Source organism: Puma concolor, chromosome D2, assembly GCF_028749965.1.
Source record: "Puma concolor isolate L17-30 chromosome D2, mPumCon1.1.hap2, whole genome shotgun sequence".
NCBI lineage: Eukaryota > Metazoa > Chordata > Mammalia > Carnivora > Felidae > Puma > Puma concolor.
This window is the reverse complement of record NC_141677.1, coordinates 31216842-31237187: the sequence shown is the minus strand read 5'-3', so window position 1 is coordinate 31237187 and position 20346 is coordinate 31216842. Positions and strand designations below refer to the sequence as shown.

The following is a 20346-nucleotide window of genomic DNA, read 5'->3' as shown; positions in this document are numbered from 1 at the left end:
TGATGGTTTCATGACAACGCGAATGTACTTAATGCCACAGAACCGCACACTTAAAAGTGGTTAAAGTGGTCAATTTTGTGTTGTATCTATTTTACTACAATTAAAGAAATGGCACAAAACAAAACAAAAATAGTACGTACATCATGGGGACACTGAATGGATTAGATGAAATCTTAACAAATCTTTGGTGCCATTCTTATTATCACCGTCATGAGCTCTCGGGTTGACTTGTGTTGACCAGACTTCTCCCCATAAATTCAGAAGTGGTGCTCTCCTCTCCGCCAGCCCTGTAAGTAAGCCTGTCAGGGAGCACACGTGCTCCCTCTCCATGAGCTGGTGAATGGGGTTTTTGGGTGTTTTTTTTTTTTAATGTTTATTTATTTTTGAGAGAGAGAGAGAAAGAGAGACAGAGCATGAGCGGGGGAGGGCAGAGAGAGAGGGAGACACAGAATCCGAAGCAGGCTCCAGGCTCCGAGCCGTCAGCAAGGAGCCCGACACAGGACTCAAACTTGTGAACCGCAAGATCATGACCTGAGCTGAAGTCAGTCGCTCAACCCACTGAGCCACCCAGGCGCCCCCGGAGAATGGCGTTTTTATCCCAGAATTCCAAGAAAGCCTTGGTGATACACGTTTCTAAATTATTATGAATGATTTATTAAAACTGTTATCCATGATGTCCTTCATTGTCAACTAAGTAAGTGTTTGTGTGATAAATTCTTTCTCCGATTCTAATATCAGGAAGGAAATACACTTCTGATGCACCGGTAAGCTTTCATTCAACAGATAACACCCTGCAGCCTACCGTGTCTCCCTGTTCACACTGGCCGCCCAGGAGTTCACAGGCATTATTACTACCTAAAAGTTATAACTGGCTTTAACTGGTCATTACCTCTCTCCATCTCTCCATAATATGATTTAACCTCCCATTTAACAGCTCTCTTACGCGTGTGTCCCTTTACTGTATACTGCCCTAAATCTCTTGTGAACTTCAATCCAAAAAATAACAGTGGGGCCACATGGCTGGCTCAGTCAGGAGAGCGTGTCACTATTGAGAATAGAAGTTATTTAAAAAAAAAAAATGAAAAAATCTTTAAAACAAAAAACAAAAAAATACCAGTGAAAATGGAACATAATGAATAGAAAATATTAGTAGAAAACATAATCAAGTTCTTGATTATGTTTCCCCAGCTGCCCTGAACCTGAGACCCTTAAAACAGGAAATAAATGTTGACTCAGAGGTACGCTGAGGTTCCCTGGTGGGAGAAAGAAGCCCACAGGGCTGTCTGTAAGCCTGCGGGGCTGTCTTACCTTGTCAATGCTCGTCTGCCTGCAGGGAAATGAGAATGTGAAGCCCAGGGGCAGCTGGGCTCCCTTGAGGCCCATGTAGTCCAGGAAGTCAGCGATGCACTGCACAATGTGGTCAAACAGCTGCAGGGAAAGAGTGGCAGTCAGGCCAGGCCAGCAGGGACACAGGGTGGCAGGCTGGCCCCTCGGGCACAGAACTCCCCCACCCGGCGCTCACCTCCTCGCCGGTGCCCTGCATGATCTCCAAGGGGATGGCGAAGATCTTGTTGTACATTCGCACCGACCTCCGCCCACTTCTGATCTTTACCAGGAGGACCCGGAAGTTGGTTCCCCCCAGATCCAGGGCAAGGAACTTGCCTTTCTCTGTGGTGGAGAAAGTTGGAGCTGCCTTCCACCAGCGTCCACAGAACAGGGGCTCACGTGGAGGCATTGAGAGGAAGAGGAGACACCAAAATACAGCCGACTCAGAGCCTTTTCCCTTGGGGCTCTCGAGCCAGAGGAGTGTGGCCGTCACCAAGCACAGCGTCAGAGCACTGGGCAGGCGCTTTGAGGCTGACTGAGGCCGCCTGCTTTTCTTGGTATCTGCTAAAGGCCACACTGGATACTTGTGCTCAAGGAGCCTCTGAGGGTGAATCCAGGCCAGGCTACTCTGACTGCAATGAACTCTGGAGGGTGTTTCCATCCTGTCTCTGTGGCCTAGAGGGAGTGTTCATGAAATGATTCTTCCTGCCCCCTGCTCTTCTCATTCCTGGATTCCCACACCTGCACGTGACCAATAAGAAGCCATGTCAAGTCCGACCCCCATTACCATCCAGGGCCAATAGTATCTCTCATTTCTCCTGACGTTGAAGAGCACCAGAGTCTGTTCTGTGTGACCTTGCAACTTGCCCTCTGCCTCTTCTCACTCCGTTCTGGCCACACCGGTCATTCTATTGTTTCCCGAATTTGCCGAAGGCATCACTCCCAGCCAGCTTTCTGACCCCTTATCCTGCTCTGTTTTTCTTCATAGCATCTGCTGCTACATGGCCCTTGTTTATTATTTACTAAATGTTCATGGCTTTTGCTTATTGTCCGCCAGCCCAAGAGAACGTAAGCTCCACAGGGGTAGGGACTGTGTTTTCCTCCCTGCTCTCTGGCCATGCCTGGACCAGAGCCCGACCTATCGTAGGTACTTAGTGAAATTGTGAAAAATGAAGGCAGAAGGAGTAAAGAGATCAAAGAATGAACACTTGAACAGTGTCTTTTACTGCTCCTATTTTTTCTCCCCACACAGACTCGAAGGATATTAGCGCTGGAAAAGATCTCTGTTGCTGTGAGACCCAAGGTGCAGATGTGTGGCTTTGAGTATGTCATCTGACCTCTCCGAGTCTCCGAGTTGTCAGCAATAAAATGGGAATCATTTTTTCACTACATCACTTACGAAGTGGTCGTGAGGAGGAAATGAGATGAAAGATTCCAAAGAAAATCACAAGATAAAAAACCATTTTACAAAGGTCATTGTTTCCATGTAAGGCTACTGAGGTTCAAAGAGGTGAAGTGACTTGTCTAAAGAACTCACCCCACTGCTTCGTGGCTCCTCTGGGCTGAGCACAGGGAAAGGGTCAGAAAGCAATGAGAGAGAGACAGAGAGGAGTAACCAAGCCCCAGGAGAAGAGAGAGAGAGAGGAGCAGGCAGAAGACAAGCCAGACAACTCCAAGTGTCCAGATGGCAGCTCCCAGGGACAACACTTGGGTCTTCTGTTCGCCAACAGCGTGGGGTACACTCTGTGTCCTCGACTACATAGACACACACACGTGACCTCACTTAGGTATTCTTCCGTTGCAAATGCCTTGGGTCAACCAAGGCAAATAGATTCAGAAGGAGTACCGACCTTCTACCCTACTCCCCCTCCCTCCATTACAGACACGACTCCAAGGCTTTTAAAACAAAACAACCTAACTGGGTTTGAGGAGTTTTGGAAAGCTCTGTGCATGGCCCACCTGTACCATCCGGCATCCCGCAAACGTAGGTGGGCAGCATCTTGACCGTGGCCAGCAGGTGGGTGTCTCTTTTCAGCCCGTACTCGAATTCAGTCCGCATCTTGCCCTGCACAGCCTTAAGTTGCTCTTGAGTCAGCTGGAACAAAGCCAGCACCTTGTCAATCTGCTTCCGTTGGGCCTGCACACGGGAGGCCACCGCTGTCACCATGGCAGCCCCCTTGGTGCTTCCACTCTCCGACAAGAGGAAGCGGACATCACAGTTCGGAACCAGTTTCCTCACCACCTTGTGCAGGCGTTTTGGGTATCTGAAGGCAGGGGTGATGGCAAAATATGTAATAATCATAAAGGCCCATGCCTGGTCAATGGGAAGAGACCCAGGTGTAGCAGTGGAGTGGGGTCCTGGGGAGCCTTGCTGGGTTCACCTCTTTAGTTGCCGGATGGTGGGAGGGTAAGGAGATGACTGGGGGGAGGGGCTAGGGCAGCTAGAGTAGCAGAAGGGACGCTTGGAGGCTCAAAGAAGTGGCTGTTACTTTTAAGTTTATTGAGAGTGAGAGAGGGCACAAGAGGGGAAGGGGCAGAGAGAGAGGGTGGTACAGAATCTGAAGCAGGCTCCAGGCTCTGAGCTGTCAGCACAGAGCCCGACGCGGGGCTCGAACCCACGAACCACGAGATCGTGACCAGAGCCAAAGTCAGACACTTGACTGACTGAGCCACCCAGGCGCACCCCAAGAAATGGCTATTTTACCATTAATATTTCAATCAGCAGGGCATGTCCACAAGACTGTATTGGCTGAGCATCATCTCTGTCCAAATGGGAAGGGTTCTTTCCCCAGCTCTTTCCAGTGTGTAATCACCTGACTTCCAATACCACCTCTATTAGCCAGAGGGACTCTCACACTTCCTCCTTCTAGGAAATTCTCACTTCTATGTGTTTTCTTACCAGTATCCTTCCTGTGAACCTGGCACCCTCTGCCATTCTGATTTTTCCTCATATATAATTGAGTGTATATTACTTTCCAATCTTACCAGATAGTAGGTACTTGATACTAACATAGATAGATGGACAGATGGATAAACATATGGATGGATGCCCTTCTAGTCAGGCAACTGGGTTTAGCAAAATATTTCTTTTCTTTTCTTTCTTTTTTTTTCTTTTTTTGTTTTTGAGAGAGAGAGAGAGCATGAGCATGCACTGCAAGCAGGAGAGGGGCAGAGAGTGAGAGAGAATCCTAGAACCCAATGCAGGACTCAATCTCACAACCGTGAGATCATGACCGGAGCCAAAATCAAAGGTCCGATGTCTAGCGGACTGAGCCACCCAGGCGCCCCAGAATATTTAAGAATGATCCCCCAAGGCAACCAGCCAGCTAGATGAATATAGGCTCTCTTTCCTCTGTAAACTCAGAACCAACAGGACGTGGTTGGTGCCAGCAACACAGAGAAGCAGCAGAGTTTAGAGAGAACCCTGGGACTCTGCTCTGGGGAGGCACATTGTGAGGGATGCAGGCTGGCAGGCGGCACTCACTGAGGATGTATCTTGTAGACCGTGCCATCCATGCCCACGGTGGTCCGGAGCCGCACCAGCTTCTTGTTCTCCCGGAGGCGTGTCAGGATGGCTGCCAGGGCCGCTGCACAGAGATTGGCTGAACGGAAGGACACGATGGTGCAGATGTGCTGAACTGCGATGCAGTCGGCCTCCGAAGGCTCCAGGCCCAGATCTGTCAGGATCTCTCTTGTATTGGCCAGGCCTTCTTTATACCTGGCCAGGGGAATAGGAGTGAGAAGACCACATTTCTCCATCCCATGAGAGTCCCCTTAGAGAACCACATTTCCCACCTCGCAGGAGTGGGAAAATAAGCTGGCACCTAGTAATAGAATAACGATAACAATATCAACAATGATCATAGCAGCCACCGTTTACTGAGCCCTCACTATATGCCAGGCACTTGTCTACAGATTTGACACATATTAATACAACCCTCACAACAATCCTGGGGGAAGTACTGGCATTACCCTATTGTACAGAGAGAGACCTGAGGCATAGAGAGGGTAACTTGTCCACAGTCGCATAGCCAGGAATTGCAAGGGTCAGGATCTGAACTCAGGCAGTTAGATCACGAGCTCACCCTTTTAACCACCCTGTACTATTCTGCCTTTCACAGAAACTCAGTCCCTGCTATGCTGTGCACAAAATCAGACTCTAGGAGTCAGATGCCACTCCGCTGAGCTCAGAATCTAAACTGATTATGAAGCTCAGGGCAATGCCGGGGTTTCTAAGCCTGAGGAACAGGACCCTGAGTGGACTGGTTCCAGCCGCCTTCACCAGCCCTGTCCCCATTGCAGGGACCTCTGTGTGAGGTCTCACATCACCAAAGCCAAAGTCAGTCTCCAACAGCACCAGGTAGAGAAGGTTCTTGCTGTAGCAGGAGTTCTTACCTTAAGATTCCATGCATGGGAATCTTTAATGGGTCCAAGAATGCCCTAATAGTGTAAGCAAAATTGAGTACAAATGTACATTTTTATGGTAAAAGGTCCAGAACTTGAATTAGACCCTCAAACAGGTCTGTGGCCCTAAAAAGGTTGTAAGTGACCACTTTAGGGAGGAAGAAGGCAGGAAAAGAAAGGAGTTGACCTGCAACCACAGAATCCCTGGCTGATGAAACCAACAAGAAGCCACACTTGAGCCATGGTAGGTATCGCCAACCCACCTGAAGCTGGGTCCAGGTCCGAAGTTGTCCTGGTGAAGATCTGGACAGATCTGGTCCCTTCAGCTGGACCACTACCATGATCATACCACGCCTTGGCTCCCCACTCTAACCTTCTGCAGAGTCAAGGTGAAAAGGACCCAGCCAGCCACTTACTTCTCCATGGCAGCCACATGCCGTGTTTCAATCTTGCCCTTAGTGTGGAGAGCAGAGGATTTCTTGCCGTCAAACAGGAGGCCTGCCTTGGCCATCTTCAGCAAGATGATCCTGACAAGTTCACCCAGGTACAGGCCGCTGATCATCTTCTCAAACCTACAATTTGGTGAACAGATCAGTAGCAGCAACACCTTTAGTTATGCAGCATCCTTCCCAATGCTCATGAGCTATGGCCCATGATCAAGAGCAGGAGAAACAGAAACACAACTCCATGGGTCAGGAGGCCTCAGTCCCCATCCCAGCCCGGGGTGCCCTTGGGAGCTCACTTATTCTCTCTGGGATGCATTCTCTTCATCTATAAAAGGAGAGGGGGGGCACCTGGGTGTCTTGGTCAGTTAAGCGTCCAACTTCAGCTCAGGTCATGATCTCGCGGTTCACGGGTTCAAGCCCCACATGGGGCTCTGTGCTGAAAGCTCAGAGCCTGGAGCCTGCTTCCGATTCTGTGTCTCCCTCTCTCTCTGCTCCTCCCCCACTTGCACTCTGTCTCTCTCTCAAAAATAAACATTTTTTAAAAATTTATAAAAGGAGAGAACTATGCTAGAGGAGACCTAATATTCCTTCCTTCTCACAAAGTGCTTGAATCCAAGGATCTTTATCACAAATCACCCCTGGCCACAGGAGTACCATTCTCATATTAGGTATAAGGAATCTTGACTTCATGGACTTCAGGTGATCCCAAGATCACCAACCATGGCATGACAAATCCAAATTTCAGACACTTCCAAATCCTATACCATGCTTTTGTCCCAGAGAGAAAGATGCTGTGTCTGTAGAACCAGAGAGGTTCTACAATAGTGTGGATGACATATCCCACCAGGCTACCTACACCTTGACGTTGAATTTGTATCCAACAAGCAATTACTAATTGTTTCCCAGGGAAAAAACTAAATATAATTTTTATTCTCCAAGATAATAGACACAAAATCAAGGACAACCTGTTTTCTAATCAACTTTACCTATTTCGTTATAAAACCTCTTAGAACATTGCAGAAGCAGAAGATAGTCAAAAGAAATCCTGGTTGGGTTTGGGGGATGAAATTTGTTTTAAGTGAGATGGAGAGAGTGAGGACGACAAAGTCCAAAAAATGGGTCCCACTTTCATGGGCCATGACTGCTCTGTGTCACCAGTGAAACAGGTATGTGCTGGGGAGCAGGTACGCCCAAAGCAGAAATTTGTTTTCCAGGTATGCGGTTCTAGCGTTTGAATCGTTTCTAGGAGGGACTCAAAATATTTATTCATCAGAGCTTCTTGAGAAAATGGCTGGGAATAGAAAAAAATCCCGATGAGCCTGGAACATCTTACCGGGCCAGAAAAATAAGGAAGTACTTCAAGAGTGATGGGAGCACATCGTTAAGGACACAGGGGACCAGTTTGGAGAAGCTTCCATTGGTCATGTCCAAAAATATTTGAGCATCAAAATAAATAATGATAAGAAGAACCCTCCATTAAATAATAAAAAAAAAAGGGGCGCCTGGGTGGCTCAGTCGGTTAAGCGTCGGACTTCAGCTCAGGTCACGATCTCGTGGTCCGTGAGTTCGAGCCCCGCGTCGGGCTCTGGGCTGATGGCTCAGAGCCTGGAGCCTGCTTCCGATTCTGTGTCTCCCTCTCTCTCTGCCCCTCCCCCGTTCATGCTCTGTCTCTCTCTGTCTCAAAAATAAATAAAAAACGTTAAAAATAATAAAAATAAAATAAAATTAAAATTAAAAAAATAAATAAAAAAAGAATCCATGAGTTCATATTAGTATAAACAAATAAATGGAGGAGATAGGAAAGCTGTTATTTACAGTAAAATAACAACGAATAAACATGGAGGGAATAATAGATTTGGAAATTCATCAAAGGATGCTAAAAGTAAAGAGTGAAAGTTTAATGAGAAAGGATATTTACATAGCCTCAAAGCAGGCTTCACCAGATACGTATTCTTTACAGAAGGAATAACAATAACCTTCTGGTAGAGAAACCTTTGCATATCCCCTTAGCCGAGTGATTCGAGGTAGCATCACATGGGATGGAACACACAGCATGTGCTTCCAGATGTGATGCACTGAAGAGGAAACATCGTCCCCTCTGTGATATTCCTGCCAAAAATACACCACCTGAATCTAATCATGAGGAAACATCAGGAAAATACAATTGAGGGATATTCTGTAAAATATATGGCTTATATGTCTTAAGATCATAAAAAACTAAGAGACACTACAGAAGATGTCCAGATTAAAGGAAGCTAAAGACAATAGCAACAAGATGTAATGTGTGAGCCTGAACTTTTTCTCTTTTATAAGGGACAGTAATGGGGCAGCTAATGAATTTTGAGTAAGTTCTATAAGTTAGATTAAGTATTTATTTCCTAATTTTGATAATTATACTTTGGTTATGTGAGACAATACACTTGTTTGCAAATAATTCATTTTGAAGTATTTAGGACTGAAGGGATACTATGTTTGCAACTTAGTCTCAAATGGTTCAGAAAAATAATTCTATTTAGACATTTTGTATATATGTGTATGTATATACATGTACACAGAAACAGAGAGAGAATATTAGTACTTAAGGAATCTGGGTGAAGGGGAATTTTGTCCCATTTTTGTAACTTCTCTGTAAGTTTGACATTACTCTATTTTTTTTAAGAAAGGCTTTTCAGGAGCTCCTGGGTGGCTCAGTCAGGTAAGTGACCGACTCTTGATTTTGGCTCAGGTCATGATTTCACAGTTCGTGGGATCGAGACCCACAACGGGTTCTACACTGACAGCAACAAGCCTGCTTGTGATTCTCATTCTCTCACTCTCTCTATCCCTACCATGCTCATGCTCTCTCTCTCTCTCTCTCTCTCAAAATAAACAAGTAAACATTTTAAAAAACTATTCTTTCACTTTGAAAGGAAAAAAACTAACAAAACAAAACAAAAAAAGAAAAAAATTTTAATGTTTATTTATTATTTTTGAGAGAGAGAGAGAGAGAGAGAGAGAGAGAGAGAGAATCTGAAGCAGGCTCCAGGCTCCGAGCTGTCAGCACAGAGCCTGACGCAGGGCTCGAACCCATGAACCATGAGATCATGAGCCAAAGTTGGATGTGTAACTGACTGAGCCACCCAGGTGCCCCACAAAAAAAAATTATCTAAAAAATGTCTTTTTGTCCAAGAAACACTTCATGAGCTGCAACAGTGTGTAAGGCACTCTGCTTGTTAAGGCAAGCTCTGGGAGCTCAGCATGCAGGCAGAGCTAGGGCAAACTCCCAATAGTTACTCCACTGGTGAGTGTGGGATGAGAGCTGGGAAAGACCCCCAGGTGCTATGATCAGGCCTCTGAGAAAGTGGGGTGACAGGGGAGCCCTGGAAACACCAGTGAGGGACTTGCCTGAGTCCTGCTCCCTTGGCCACATCGGTCTGCTCTATGGCCCCTCGTCCGAACGCACCAAGAGGGCAGGACCCGAGTCCCTGGGTTCACGGCGTATCTCCCCTGCCTCACACATATGTGCTCCAGAAATACGGACTGAAATTGAATCAGGATTATGACCTAGGGGGCATCACTCCATTTCCTTGCCTTCACTTTCCACAGGTGTCCAATGAAACTGAAACATAAGCCTCACCTTGCAGAATCATCGTGGCAGGAAACTAGTCACATCTAGAAAATCTGCCGGGTATAAGGTGTACCTGAGGGACTGGCAATTTACTGTAAATTCCGACGCCCCGATTTAGAGCACACGAGGGGACTCACAGCTGCTTCCCAGGGTTGAGAGAGCCAAGGTCCAGCTCCCGGTCGAACTCGGTGCGGATGTCTTCCAGAGCCCCGTCGTCCCCAAAGGCCCCCCACTCCGTGTTGATGCACATCCTGCCCTCGTCGCCTTCCACCAGGTCAATGTTGCTCATGTCCTCCATGTAGCACGCGTTGGTGCCAGTGCCTGAACAAGGGATCAGAGCGAATACGCAAAGACGGAAGGGCTCCCAGCTGGGCAAAGACAGAGAGAACTCTTAACTGCCTGAGAGTCCTCTGAATGTACCACAAAGTGCTTTTGATCCACTTCCCGGGCCTGGTTCTCACTGAGGGAACAGCTTTGGCAAGCCTGGAGTTCATGAGGAATAAAGCTGACACGCCAAGTCTACACTTCTCAGATGTTAATGGTTTGCTGTCATGAATGGGGTCGATTGTGAAGAAGTCCCTGATGAATATGCATGAGAGCTGACAAAGCACATTTACAAAGAGGAGGATGAGTTAACCTAACCTTGGAAATTAAAAAAAAAAAAAAAAATCACTAACCTACTGTTAATTTTTTTAATCCTTTCTCTAAGCTACTTAGCGTCTTCTCTATTTGATACTAAAAATATTCTGTACTCATGGCCTGCCACAAATTGTTCCTAGCATAAGCTATATCCTTATCTTTGACAGTGATTAGCTATGACATAAGAAAGCAACATTCCATTATTCAAACACAAAATCACTCCAAGGAGATTCCTCAAACACTCGAATATTGGGGAGTGACTACAAAAGGGCACAATCTGTTTGGGACCTACTGGGCTGATGAAAATGTTCTACAGTTGGATTGTGGGGATGGTTAGGAAACTCAAAGTTTACTAAAAATCATTGAATTGTATCCCTTAAATGAGAGGATTTTTACGCCTCAATAAAGCTGCTTAGAAAAATTATTTTTTTAAAGGATCTCCCCCTACCTGATGCTCTGGTCTGAGGATTTTAAAGCCAACATGAGAAATAAGAAATGAGAGAAGCAGAATGTAATACAGTACCTAGAGTAAGCTTTTCTAAGAAAAGTGTGGACTCTATTTAGGCGTGGCTCCCAGTCTGCAGGGTGCCACACGTAGTCACCAAGACACGGTGACAGCGGTTAGAAGATGTGACTGGCAAGCACCCATCCCACTCTGAGCTGAGGGCTCCGGAAATGGGAAGGCAGATCAAGCCGCTTGGGTGCAAAGATCCTGCCCTTTGGGATCCTGCCCAAAGAGAAAGCAATTCAGAAAACTCTCCCCAGTAGTGGTAACGGAACGGGGAGGTGGCCGGAAATATTCAAGAACAGTCGATAAATCTAATGCATTTGGTTTTATTGTCCCCCATACTGCCTTCTCAAGGCCAGCGTCTGGCAGACTACCTCACAGCTCAGGTGTCGAGAACCACCCACCGGGCACCTTCGTGGTGCTGCGACGTCCCTGGTCCAGGCCCCCACCATGTCTCGCCCGCACAGGAGATACAGTGACCTCTTGGCTGGTCACCTTGCTTCCATTCTTGCCCCAGTTGTCAATTCTCTTTGGCTGACACGGCAGCCGAAACGAGCTTTTTAAAAACGCACACTCCATTTACCCATTCCCCACCCAAATCCTCCAGTGCCTTCCTGCCTCCCCTCGGAGTAAAAGCCAAAGACCTTATGGTAACTCTGTCCTGTGTCCCACGCGATCTGCCCAGTCCCGTCCACTCCCTCGGACCTGAATAGCCTATGACTCTCAGCCTTCACTCACTTTGGTGCAGCCCCCATTCAGCTTTTTAGGGTCCTCGAGCATCCCAGATGCAATCCCACCTCAGAGGCCATAGGTTTCCTCTTTCCTTCGCAGCGACTCTCTTCCTCTCTGTCTCCACTTTGCTCCTTCCTCCTCATCACCAAGGTCCCTGCTCAAATGTCACCCCTTAGAGAGACCTGCCCTGATTGCCTCGCCACACTCACCCTTGGTCACACCACCCTGCTTGTTTGTTGTCATCACCCTCACCGCCACCTGCAGTTCTATTATTTGTTTATACCTTTCAGGCCTTCCCCCCACTTGCCCACTGAAAGCTCAGGAACCTCTAAGTATTAACTCACCACTGAAAACCCAATGCAGAGCATGGGGCCTAGCACACAAAAGGCATGCAGTAAATACTCGTTGAATGAACGGATGGATGGATGGATGGATGAATGTTTTAATTTTCCATTTCCCTATGTTACTTCTCATAAATAGGAAGTGTCAGCACCCTTCCACAGAATTTACTCAGTTGGCTAAAACTAAGCCCCAGACGAATCCCTTTTCCCAACCCGGAGAATCAAGTCAAATTGAGTTACCAATGATGACACCAACTTCACAGTAGGGATCATCATAGGCGCACGTCATCATGGTCCCCACGGTGTCATTGACCAAGGCCAGGATGTCCACGTCTATGTCCTGCTTGAACACAAGTCCCAAAGGACATCAGTGGATGAGAAGGAGGCATTATCCCTTTATCTTTCCCCACAGAGGAAGCGAAAGCGGTGAAGGTGATTGAGACAATTACTAGACCCTGCCTGCTGGGCCTGCCTGGAAGAAACAAGGCCTCTATCAAGGTTCCGGGATCTAGAAAAGAGGAATGGCAGTCGGGAGCTAAAGAGTGGAACCCATGCTCCTGCCTTATGGGTGAAGGTCTCCATGCAATGAAATATGAGTGACAGACCACCAGGACTGCAGTCTTGATCTGAGAAACACCAAAGAAAGCATATTTATTCTGGGACCCAAGTCCTCCCCCACGGGGACAGCTTAACCAGCCTCAGCCAAGTCCTCTCTGTGGGCAGCACTAGGGACACCCCATCTGGGTTTCCCGTGTTGGCAGGTCAACTTGGGTTATTACCTTATGGCTCCCCCAAGGTTTGGGGGGACATTTTAAAGTAAAACGAAACAATAAGAGAAAAACACAAGATACAAGAGATTGTGACTGCATGTTTAAAGAGAAAAAAGACTGGAAGGGTATACATTAAAATATTCCTCGTTGTCAGGATAACAAATAATTTGGGTTTATTTGTATGCTTTTCGGCTCAGCAAGGAGCATGTCTTCAGGTATTTAGATTATTATAAAATTTACTCAACGAATAAAGATAGCCCATGAACAGACAGTGGAAAACAGAAGAGACAGCCAGACTGGAAAGAAAGCAGTCTTTTAAGCTCAGAGAGGAAAGGTGGGGCTAGCATCACACATGCATAGGGCCTAACCAAGACCCTCTGAGGGGGCTGGGCCACCTTCCAACAGCAATTGGAACCAAGGCTCACCAATGGGCTCATCCAAACTGGTCACAATTGGTCACATCTACAGGGAGACCTTCCCTAAGATCAATCCCATCTCTGATCCTCCCTCTGGGGCAGGCAGAGTAGGAGACCCCACCTCAAGAGAACTGGGCTGGGACTGGTGAATTCCTCACCTTGTGTTTTTTTATAGCTTTGGCCAGACAATCCACCACATCAGTGTCTTGAACTCCACGTGCCTTAAACTTCTTGGTCCATGAAATCAGGATGCCCTGGGAGAAGATTTCAGAGCCAGTGAAAATGAGGAAGGTGCTCAGTTCTGAAAACGAGTGGCAGACATTTCATGCATAAAGTGCAGCCCCATGGCTTTCTCTTCTCTTAGCTGAACCCCCCCCCCCAATTCTTTCAGCATTCCTTCGGAGGGTTTTCCTAATAATCTAAACATCTTTATTTCATGTGAGCTGTTTGAAATAGCACACACGGTGGCAGAAAGAACAACTGCTGAGGAGTCAGAACACTTGGACTCACAAGATATTAGACAAGTCATTTAACCCCTCCGAGCCTCAGTTTACTCGTCTGTGAAGTGGAGAAACGTCATATCCTGCCTCGGCCCCAGGAATGCTCTGAGGGAAAGGCCTGGCATATGGTAGATACACATTGTGTGTGCAGAATATGTGGTCGGCCAGGTCCATGAAACAGAACCGGCATGGTGTTACCTGGCAGGACTCCTTTGGGAACTTAATTTCAACTTAGAAAAATGGTTCTCTATTTGCATGATCAATTAGTTGCTTAAAATTGGTGTTTCCCAGAGCACCTCACTGGCTCAGCTGGTAGAGCGTGCAACTCTTGATCTCAGTCAGGGTCATGAGTTCAAGCCCCATGTTGGGTGTAGAGATTACTTAAAAATTAAAATAGATAGATATTTTTAGTGTTTATTTATTTTTGAGAGAGAGCTTGAGCAGGAGAGGAGCAGAAAGACGGGAACAGAGGATCTCCAGTGGACTCCTCCCTGACAAGCAGTGAGCCAGATGTGGGGCTCAAACTCACAAACTGAACTGTGAGATCATGACCTGAGCTGAAGTCGGATGCTCAACTGACTGAGATACTCAGGTGCCCCCAAAATAGAACCTTTTACAAAATTGTTGTTTCCCAAGAGTTTTGTAAAATAGCAAATAATCAGAATGTTTTAGACTGAGAAGAGAATTTTGGAGACAAGTGATTTGCCCGCAGTCAAAAGCAGCTGAGCCAAAATTCATAAACTCCCCGACCACACCCTCCCAATCCCTTCAGTTTATGGATAAAGAAGCTGGGATTTTTTAGAGAGGAAGGAAAGTGCTCTAGAGATAGCACAGTGAGCGAAGGGTCCAACTGGAATACGGTTGTCGGAATCCTGAGCGGCCACGAGGTCTTTTCCCCTGCACCACAGCGCCACCTAGTGGCAGCTCTCCCTAACTTCTGCCGTCACTGGTTTCGGGAACAGCCTTGCTTCATGGGATAGAATAAAAGACTAGGGTGGCGTCCCCCCCCCCCCAAAAAGTGTACTGGAGACATGTGGGACTTATTGAAGGCACGGCGTACGGGGGTGTGGGGAATAAATGCTTGTGATACATAGTTAAGTGGAAAAAAGGTACATACAATTATATTTTCTAAAACTATCCATACGGCAATAACATCAGTGTTGAAAATAGACATGGCTGGAAGGGAAACCAACCATTCAAGTAGCGGGGGTATCTCTGAGAGTTGGGATTAGAGGTGACTTCTGTTTTCTTCTTTAAACTTTTCAATTCCTACCCTCATCTCTCTCTCTTCTACATTGAAAAGTATTACCATTTTATCATTAGGAACACATACACAAACAAAGAAATTTCTCTCCAGCTAAGACTTTTCTGTTCCCTCACTTAAAAACAACAAAAGAAAACAACCACAGCAAAGTGACCGCCCCTCTTAAGTCCCAGGCTCTTATTTTCTTTAATCATTTTGTAGTTTCACAAAGAAGCCTCCCTGGCCACCCCATTCTCAGGAAGGCTTTCCCTTCCCGCCTCCTTCTGCACTCAGTTTGTCAGCCCCCACCTTCTCCAAGAGCCCTTATTTTAGTGCCACAAAACCTATGTCTGCAGCAGAACCATGATTAAATAGCTGTGCCCACACTGAGTTATTACTAGTGCATTTCCTGTGCCTGAAGTTTTTCTACTTTTCTTTAGGCTTCACTGAAAGGCATTTTGGGGGGGGGGGGATTTTATAAAATACAACTAGACTTTGATGAGAAAAACCAGTTTTCCTTTCCTCCATATAATCAAGCACTCTTCCCAAGTTTAAATGTTACCTGAAAATCCTTACTGGGGAAATGACACAAAATGGGTCAAAATGCTTCCAGGCACTTGCTGCCATTTTAAACAAAGTTCTAGAGCTATGTCTCTGGAAAGAGTGGGTGGGGGCTTGTGAGCTTGGGCTGTGTGGCCTTGGGCAAGTCTCTTAACATCTCTGAGCTGCAGTTTTTCTCACATATGAAATGATCATAGCTACTTCATATGATTGCTTGGGGAATTTAATGAGATAATACACATAAAGAGTTCAGCACAGTATAAATACACTGCCGAAATCTGAGGTACAGTGCCATTAATATTATTATTATTATTATTATTATTATTACATAAAGATGCAGGCAGGGATTTGACTTAGATAAATGCCGAAATCCCAGATAAACAAACTATACATTCACCACCAGTTATCAAGAAAATATACAAGTTTGGCTTTCAAACTCAAATGAACTCCAACAGAGCTCGAGAAGTCTCTTCCTTCTTCCTGGGGTCTCCCTTTCTGAGCTCGAATAAAAGGTGCTTAACTATTTGGTGAATCTGATCTCAAATCTGGAGGCCTTATTTCCAACGACTCCTCCTCCCCCTTCCTCTACCGACTCTGGGACCTCTACTCCTCCAGCCAACAAAGATGATGACACCTCACAGCCAGACTCCAACTGGCCTCTTCTAACATTCTCTGAAACCATCTTAATTTTTGACTTAAAAAACTTTAACGTTTATTTATTTTTGAGAGAGAGACAGAGTGCAAGTGGGGGAGGAGCAGAGAGAGAGAGGGAGACACAGAATCTAAAGCAGGTTCCAGGCTCTGAGCTGTCAGCACAGAGCCCAACACCAGGCTTGAACTCATGAACCATTAGATCATGACCTAAGCCAAAGTCAAGCGCTTAACTGACTGAGCCACCCAGGCACCCCTAATTTTTTTAATTTTAATTTTTTTTAAGAGAGAGCGCACACAAGTGGGGGAGAGGGGCAAGGGAGAGAGACAAAATCCCAAACAGGCTCTATGCTCCACATGGAGCCCAATGCAGGGCTTGATCCCATGATCCTGGGATCATGACCTGAACCAAAATCAAAAGTCAGATAAATTGACTAAGCTACCCAGCACCCCTGAAGACTTTATACCAATTTTTTCTAATCCTTTTTTTTTTAAGTTTATTTATTTATTTTGAGAGAGTGCATGTGTGCATGTGTGAATGGGGAAGGGGCAGAGAGAGAGGAAGAGAGAGAATCCCAAGGATGCTCTGCACTGTCAGAGGAGAGCCCAATGTGGGGCTCAAACTCACATATGGTGAGATCATGACCTGGGCCAAAATCCAGAGTCAGATGCTTAGCTGACTGAGCCACCCAGGTGCCCCTAATCCCTGTTTTTATAAAATAATAAAAATGTGAACCTCAGCCCATCCCCTGCATAGATTGATCATGGCAAGTTCCCATTCAGTGGAATCAAGTAAATGATTGAAACTCTTAATTGTGAGATAGTTAACAATCAGCTATTAAATACAAGACACTGTGCTACAGATTCTGGGGGTGGAGAAAAAGAATAATATAAAAAGAATAATATAAAATAGCACCTTCCCTCTAGAAACATCTATTGAACCGGGGGACAAGGTACTGAAGCACCAAGAGACAAGTTGCATGGGGATAATCATTGTGGTGACCCTGCAGCTACCATTGATGCACCAGGCACAGTGTTGGGCACGTCGCAGAGGTTTTGTCTAGGCTTCCCCTCAGACTGGCAAGTAGCTATTATTATCCCCATTTTACATACGGGAAAACAAAGGGCTCAAGAAGTTAAGTAACTTGACCGGGGGACACAGCTTCTTTCGAGCCATGATTCAAAGACAAGTCTGTGGGACATGAAAACCCATTCCTTTTCCGCTATTCCACACTGAAAAGTGGCTCATGCCAGCAATAGCAAACACATCCCAAGGCCGTCCGTGATATCAAGGTGCTCCATGAATTGTCAGCTGGGTGTCATGACCAGTACATGCAGGAGGAGATCATGGGCCACCACCCCAGACTGGTGTGGCCTGGGGAGACCTGACTCTTGACTGTGACCCCCTGGCCCCAGAAAGCTCGTTGTCCTTTTATATGGTCCCTATTTATTTTTGCAGATTTACATAGATTGGGTTTGACTTCTCCCTGTTTATCAGTTGAACATCTGAGTCACACAGAGTTGAGACCCCAGCTGGGTAGTGACAACACTGTCGCTCCAATGACCCCACCTACATTCTCCTCCTAAGGGCTTACTGGAGAGGTGAGACTCCATGAGCCTTCCTGCTCTATTCCAGTCAGCTATGTCAGCCGTGCTAAGTGTGGCCCCCACCCCGGAGGCTGTAAGAAATCCAAACCCAAGTCCCCACAAATTAAAACACTCTCAGGTCGGGCTCGGCAATGTGTGTCTAACAAGCCCTCTAGGGGATTCCCACGCAACCAAGTCTGAGAACTAAAGGGTAAAAACTATTCTGTTGTCGTGTGCTGTGCCCATGTCAAGTGCAAAATCAAGGCAGCCACATTTGCAAATTCTTTGCCTCACAATTCCACCTCATTGTGCAAAACAAGGAAAAGAAAAAGAAAAAGAAAAAAACAAGAAAACTCTTGCAGACCTCTCCTGTTCCCAGCCTGACTCCTGAACCTGCCCACATTCTCCAGCCCTGAACCCCAAATCCCACACAGCTTCTTCCCTCCCCGGCACGAACCTTACCTCTTCCAGTTTAGTCTGTCTGCAGGGAAAAGAAAAGGTTAGGCCAAGGGGCAATTTCTTATGCTTCAACCCTTTGGTCTTCATGAAATCTGCCAGACAGTCAGCTACATATTCAAACAGCTACAGAGAAGAGAAAGCACAGAACACTGGGCTAAGGCATGGTCACTTATAAACTTGATGTCAAGGCCTTCCCCCCTCCCACCCCCCCTCACAGAGCCCTTGCCCCAATACCTCTGAGCCGTTTCCTCGGATAATTTCATTGGGTGTTGGGTAGAACTGACTCTCCATCTGGACGTTTCTTTTCCCCTCTTCAGAGACCTGCACCTTCAAGACTCGAAACTTGGACCCTCCAAGATCCAGGGAAAGAAACTCCCCTTTTTCTATTAAAGAACAAAGTTATCATTTATTGAAGGTCTGTTATACGGCAAACTCTGCTTTAGAAGTTGGACATGTAATAAATGTCACTAAATCTCACAACCACCCCATGAATTAGGTATCATCATACCCACTTGCTGAGACTCTAGAAGTACAACCATGAGCTGAGCCCTCCCGGTAAGGGGCAGAGCTGGGGTGTGGCCCAAACCTGCCAGACTCTGCAGCCTAGGCCCCGCCCACTGGGTCACGCTGTAGGGCATAAACGTGGAGGCAAATGCAAGCCCACTTGAGGCAGGTGGTATTAGAAATGGGCCTTGGGGCACCTGCGTGGCTGTTGGTTGAGCATTTGACTCTTGATCTAAGTTCACATCATGATCCCAGGGGCGTGGGATCAAGCCCTGCGTCAGGCTCTGTGCTGAGCATGGAGCCTGCTTAAGACTTTTTCTCTCTCCCCGACTTGCGGGAAGAAAGAAAAGAAAAGGAAAAGGAAAAGGAAAGAAAGGAAAGGAAAGGAAAGGAAAGGAAAGGAAAGGAAAGGAAAGGAAAGGAAAGGAAAGGAAAGGAAGAAGGAAGGAAGGAAGAGAGGGAGGGAAGGAGGGAGGGAGGGAGGGAGGGAGGGAGGGAGGGAGGGAGAAAAGAAAAGATAAGAAAAGACAAGAAAAGACAAGGAAAGACAAGAAAGAAAAGAAAGAAAGAAGAAATGGGCCTTGAGGATGGAGTCTATTCTAGCATGCCACAACCAGGCTGAGAGCAGATACTCCAAGAGTGGGCAAAGTGCTGGTAAGGCAGAAGGAAAAGGCAGGGAGGTATGCAGGGAAGAGAAACCGGCCCCATACAAGGCTCAATCTCATGGGCAGAGGGAAAAGACTCCAGAAGGGAAAAAAGACAGGGACCAAATGATAGCTCTTAAGGGGCCAAGGATCTTCATATTTGGGGCCAGACCCAGCCCAGTACAAGGCAGATGCTGTTAATAAAAAGGTGGGAATAATAAATAATAATAATAATAATAAATAATAACAAAAAGGTTGAGGCAGTTCACTTTGGTGACTTCAACTCGGGATCCAGACAGAATTTCTGCCAGGACTCTTGCCAGTGTCTGCATCAGCCACAGATGCGGGATAGGAATGCAGGTGTACAAACTCTTGAACCAACAAGCCTTCGTATAGAATTACCTGTGCCTGACAAGTGGCTACATGTTAGGCATGCTTCATGATATACATACACCCAAGGCACATGTAAGTGAAACTCCATGACCACAAATCTAGTCACCCAAGTGGCCTTATTTTGTACAGTGTGACCCTAGACACGGCTGCATGGATATAGGGACCAGCTGGCCATTCAGATTTACTTCTTGTGAAACATGAAATAAAACACAGTGAGAAATTGCTAGTTGGTGGTAAAAACCAAAGTGGAAGATGCCCCAGACCAGAGGTCAGCTGAGGAGCCAAGGTGGCCCTATGTATGCAGGCCGAAACCATGGAGGGAAATTCTGACTCCTAGTTCCCTTGCAGCTTAAGTGTACCACGGTTCCTGCCCTCAGATTCACGAGATCCTGTGTGTCTTCCTTTTTGCTTTCTGTGTCTTTGTACAACAGACCTCCTTTCTTGACCTGGCTTGCCTGGGTTCTCCATTCCTGGCACTCAAAGAGCTAGAGACAGGCCCTCCTGAGCAGTGTGCTCTGCAAACTTCAATGTGCATGTGAATCTCCCAAGAATTTTAACATGCAGATTACATGATTCAATTTAGGTGGGGTCAGAGATTTTGTGGGTTTTAAAAAA

The 20346-nt window shown here is 46.5% G+C and overlaps 1 protein-coding gene across 1 annotated transcript in view; it reads right to left on the bottom strand.

Moving 5' to 3' along the window:
* HKDC1 (hexokinase domain containing 1) overlaps positions 1 to 20346 on the bottom strand; it is a 49021-nt gene that overhangs the window by 18365 nt on the left and 10310 nt on the right. Inside the window, exons 3-12 of the mRNA XM_025917711.2 lie at positions 18425 to 18573; positions 18194 to 18313; positions 13348 to 13443; positions 12244 to 12343; positions 9921 to 10104; positions 6147 to 6302; positions 4811 to 5044; positions 3286 to 3590; positions 1523 to 1668; positions 1309 to 1428 (exon numbers count right to left, since the gene is read on the bottom strand). Coding sequence (XP_025773496.1) covers positions 1309 to 1428; positions 1523 to 1668; positions 3286 to 3590; positions 4811 to 5044; positions 6147 to 6302; positions 9921 to 10104; positions 12244 to 12343; positions 13348 to 13443; positions 18194 to 18313; positions 18425 to 18573 — 1610 coding nt within the window. The remainder of the gene's footprint in view (positions 1 to 1308; positions 1429 to 1522; positions 1669 to 3285; positions 3591 to 4810; positions 5045 to 6146; positions 6303 to 9920; positions 10105 to 12243; positions 12344 to 13347; positions 13444 to 18193; positions 18314 to 18424; positions 18574 to 20346) is intronic.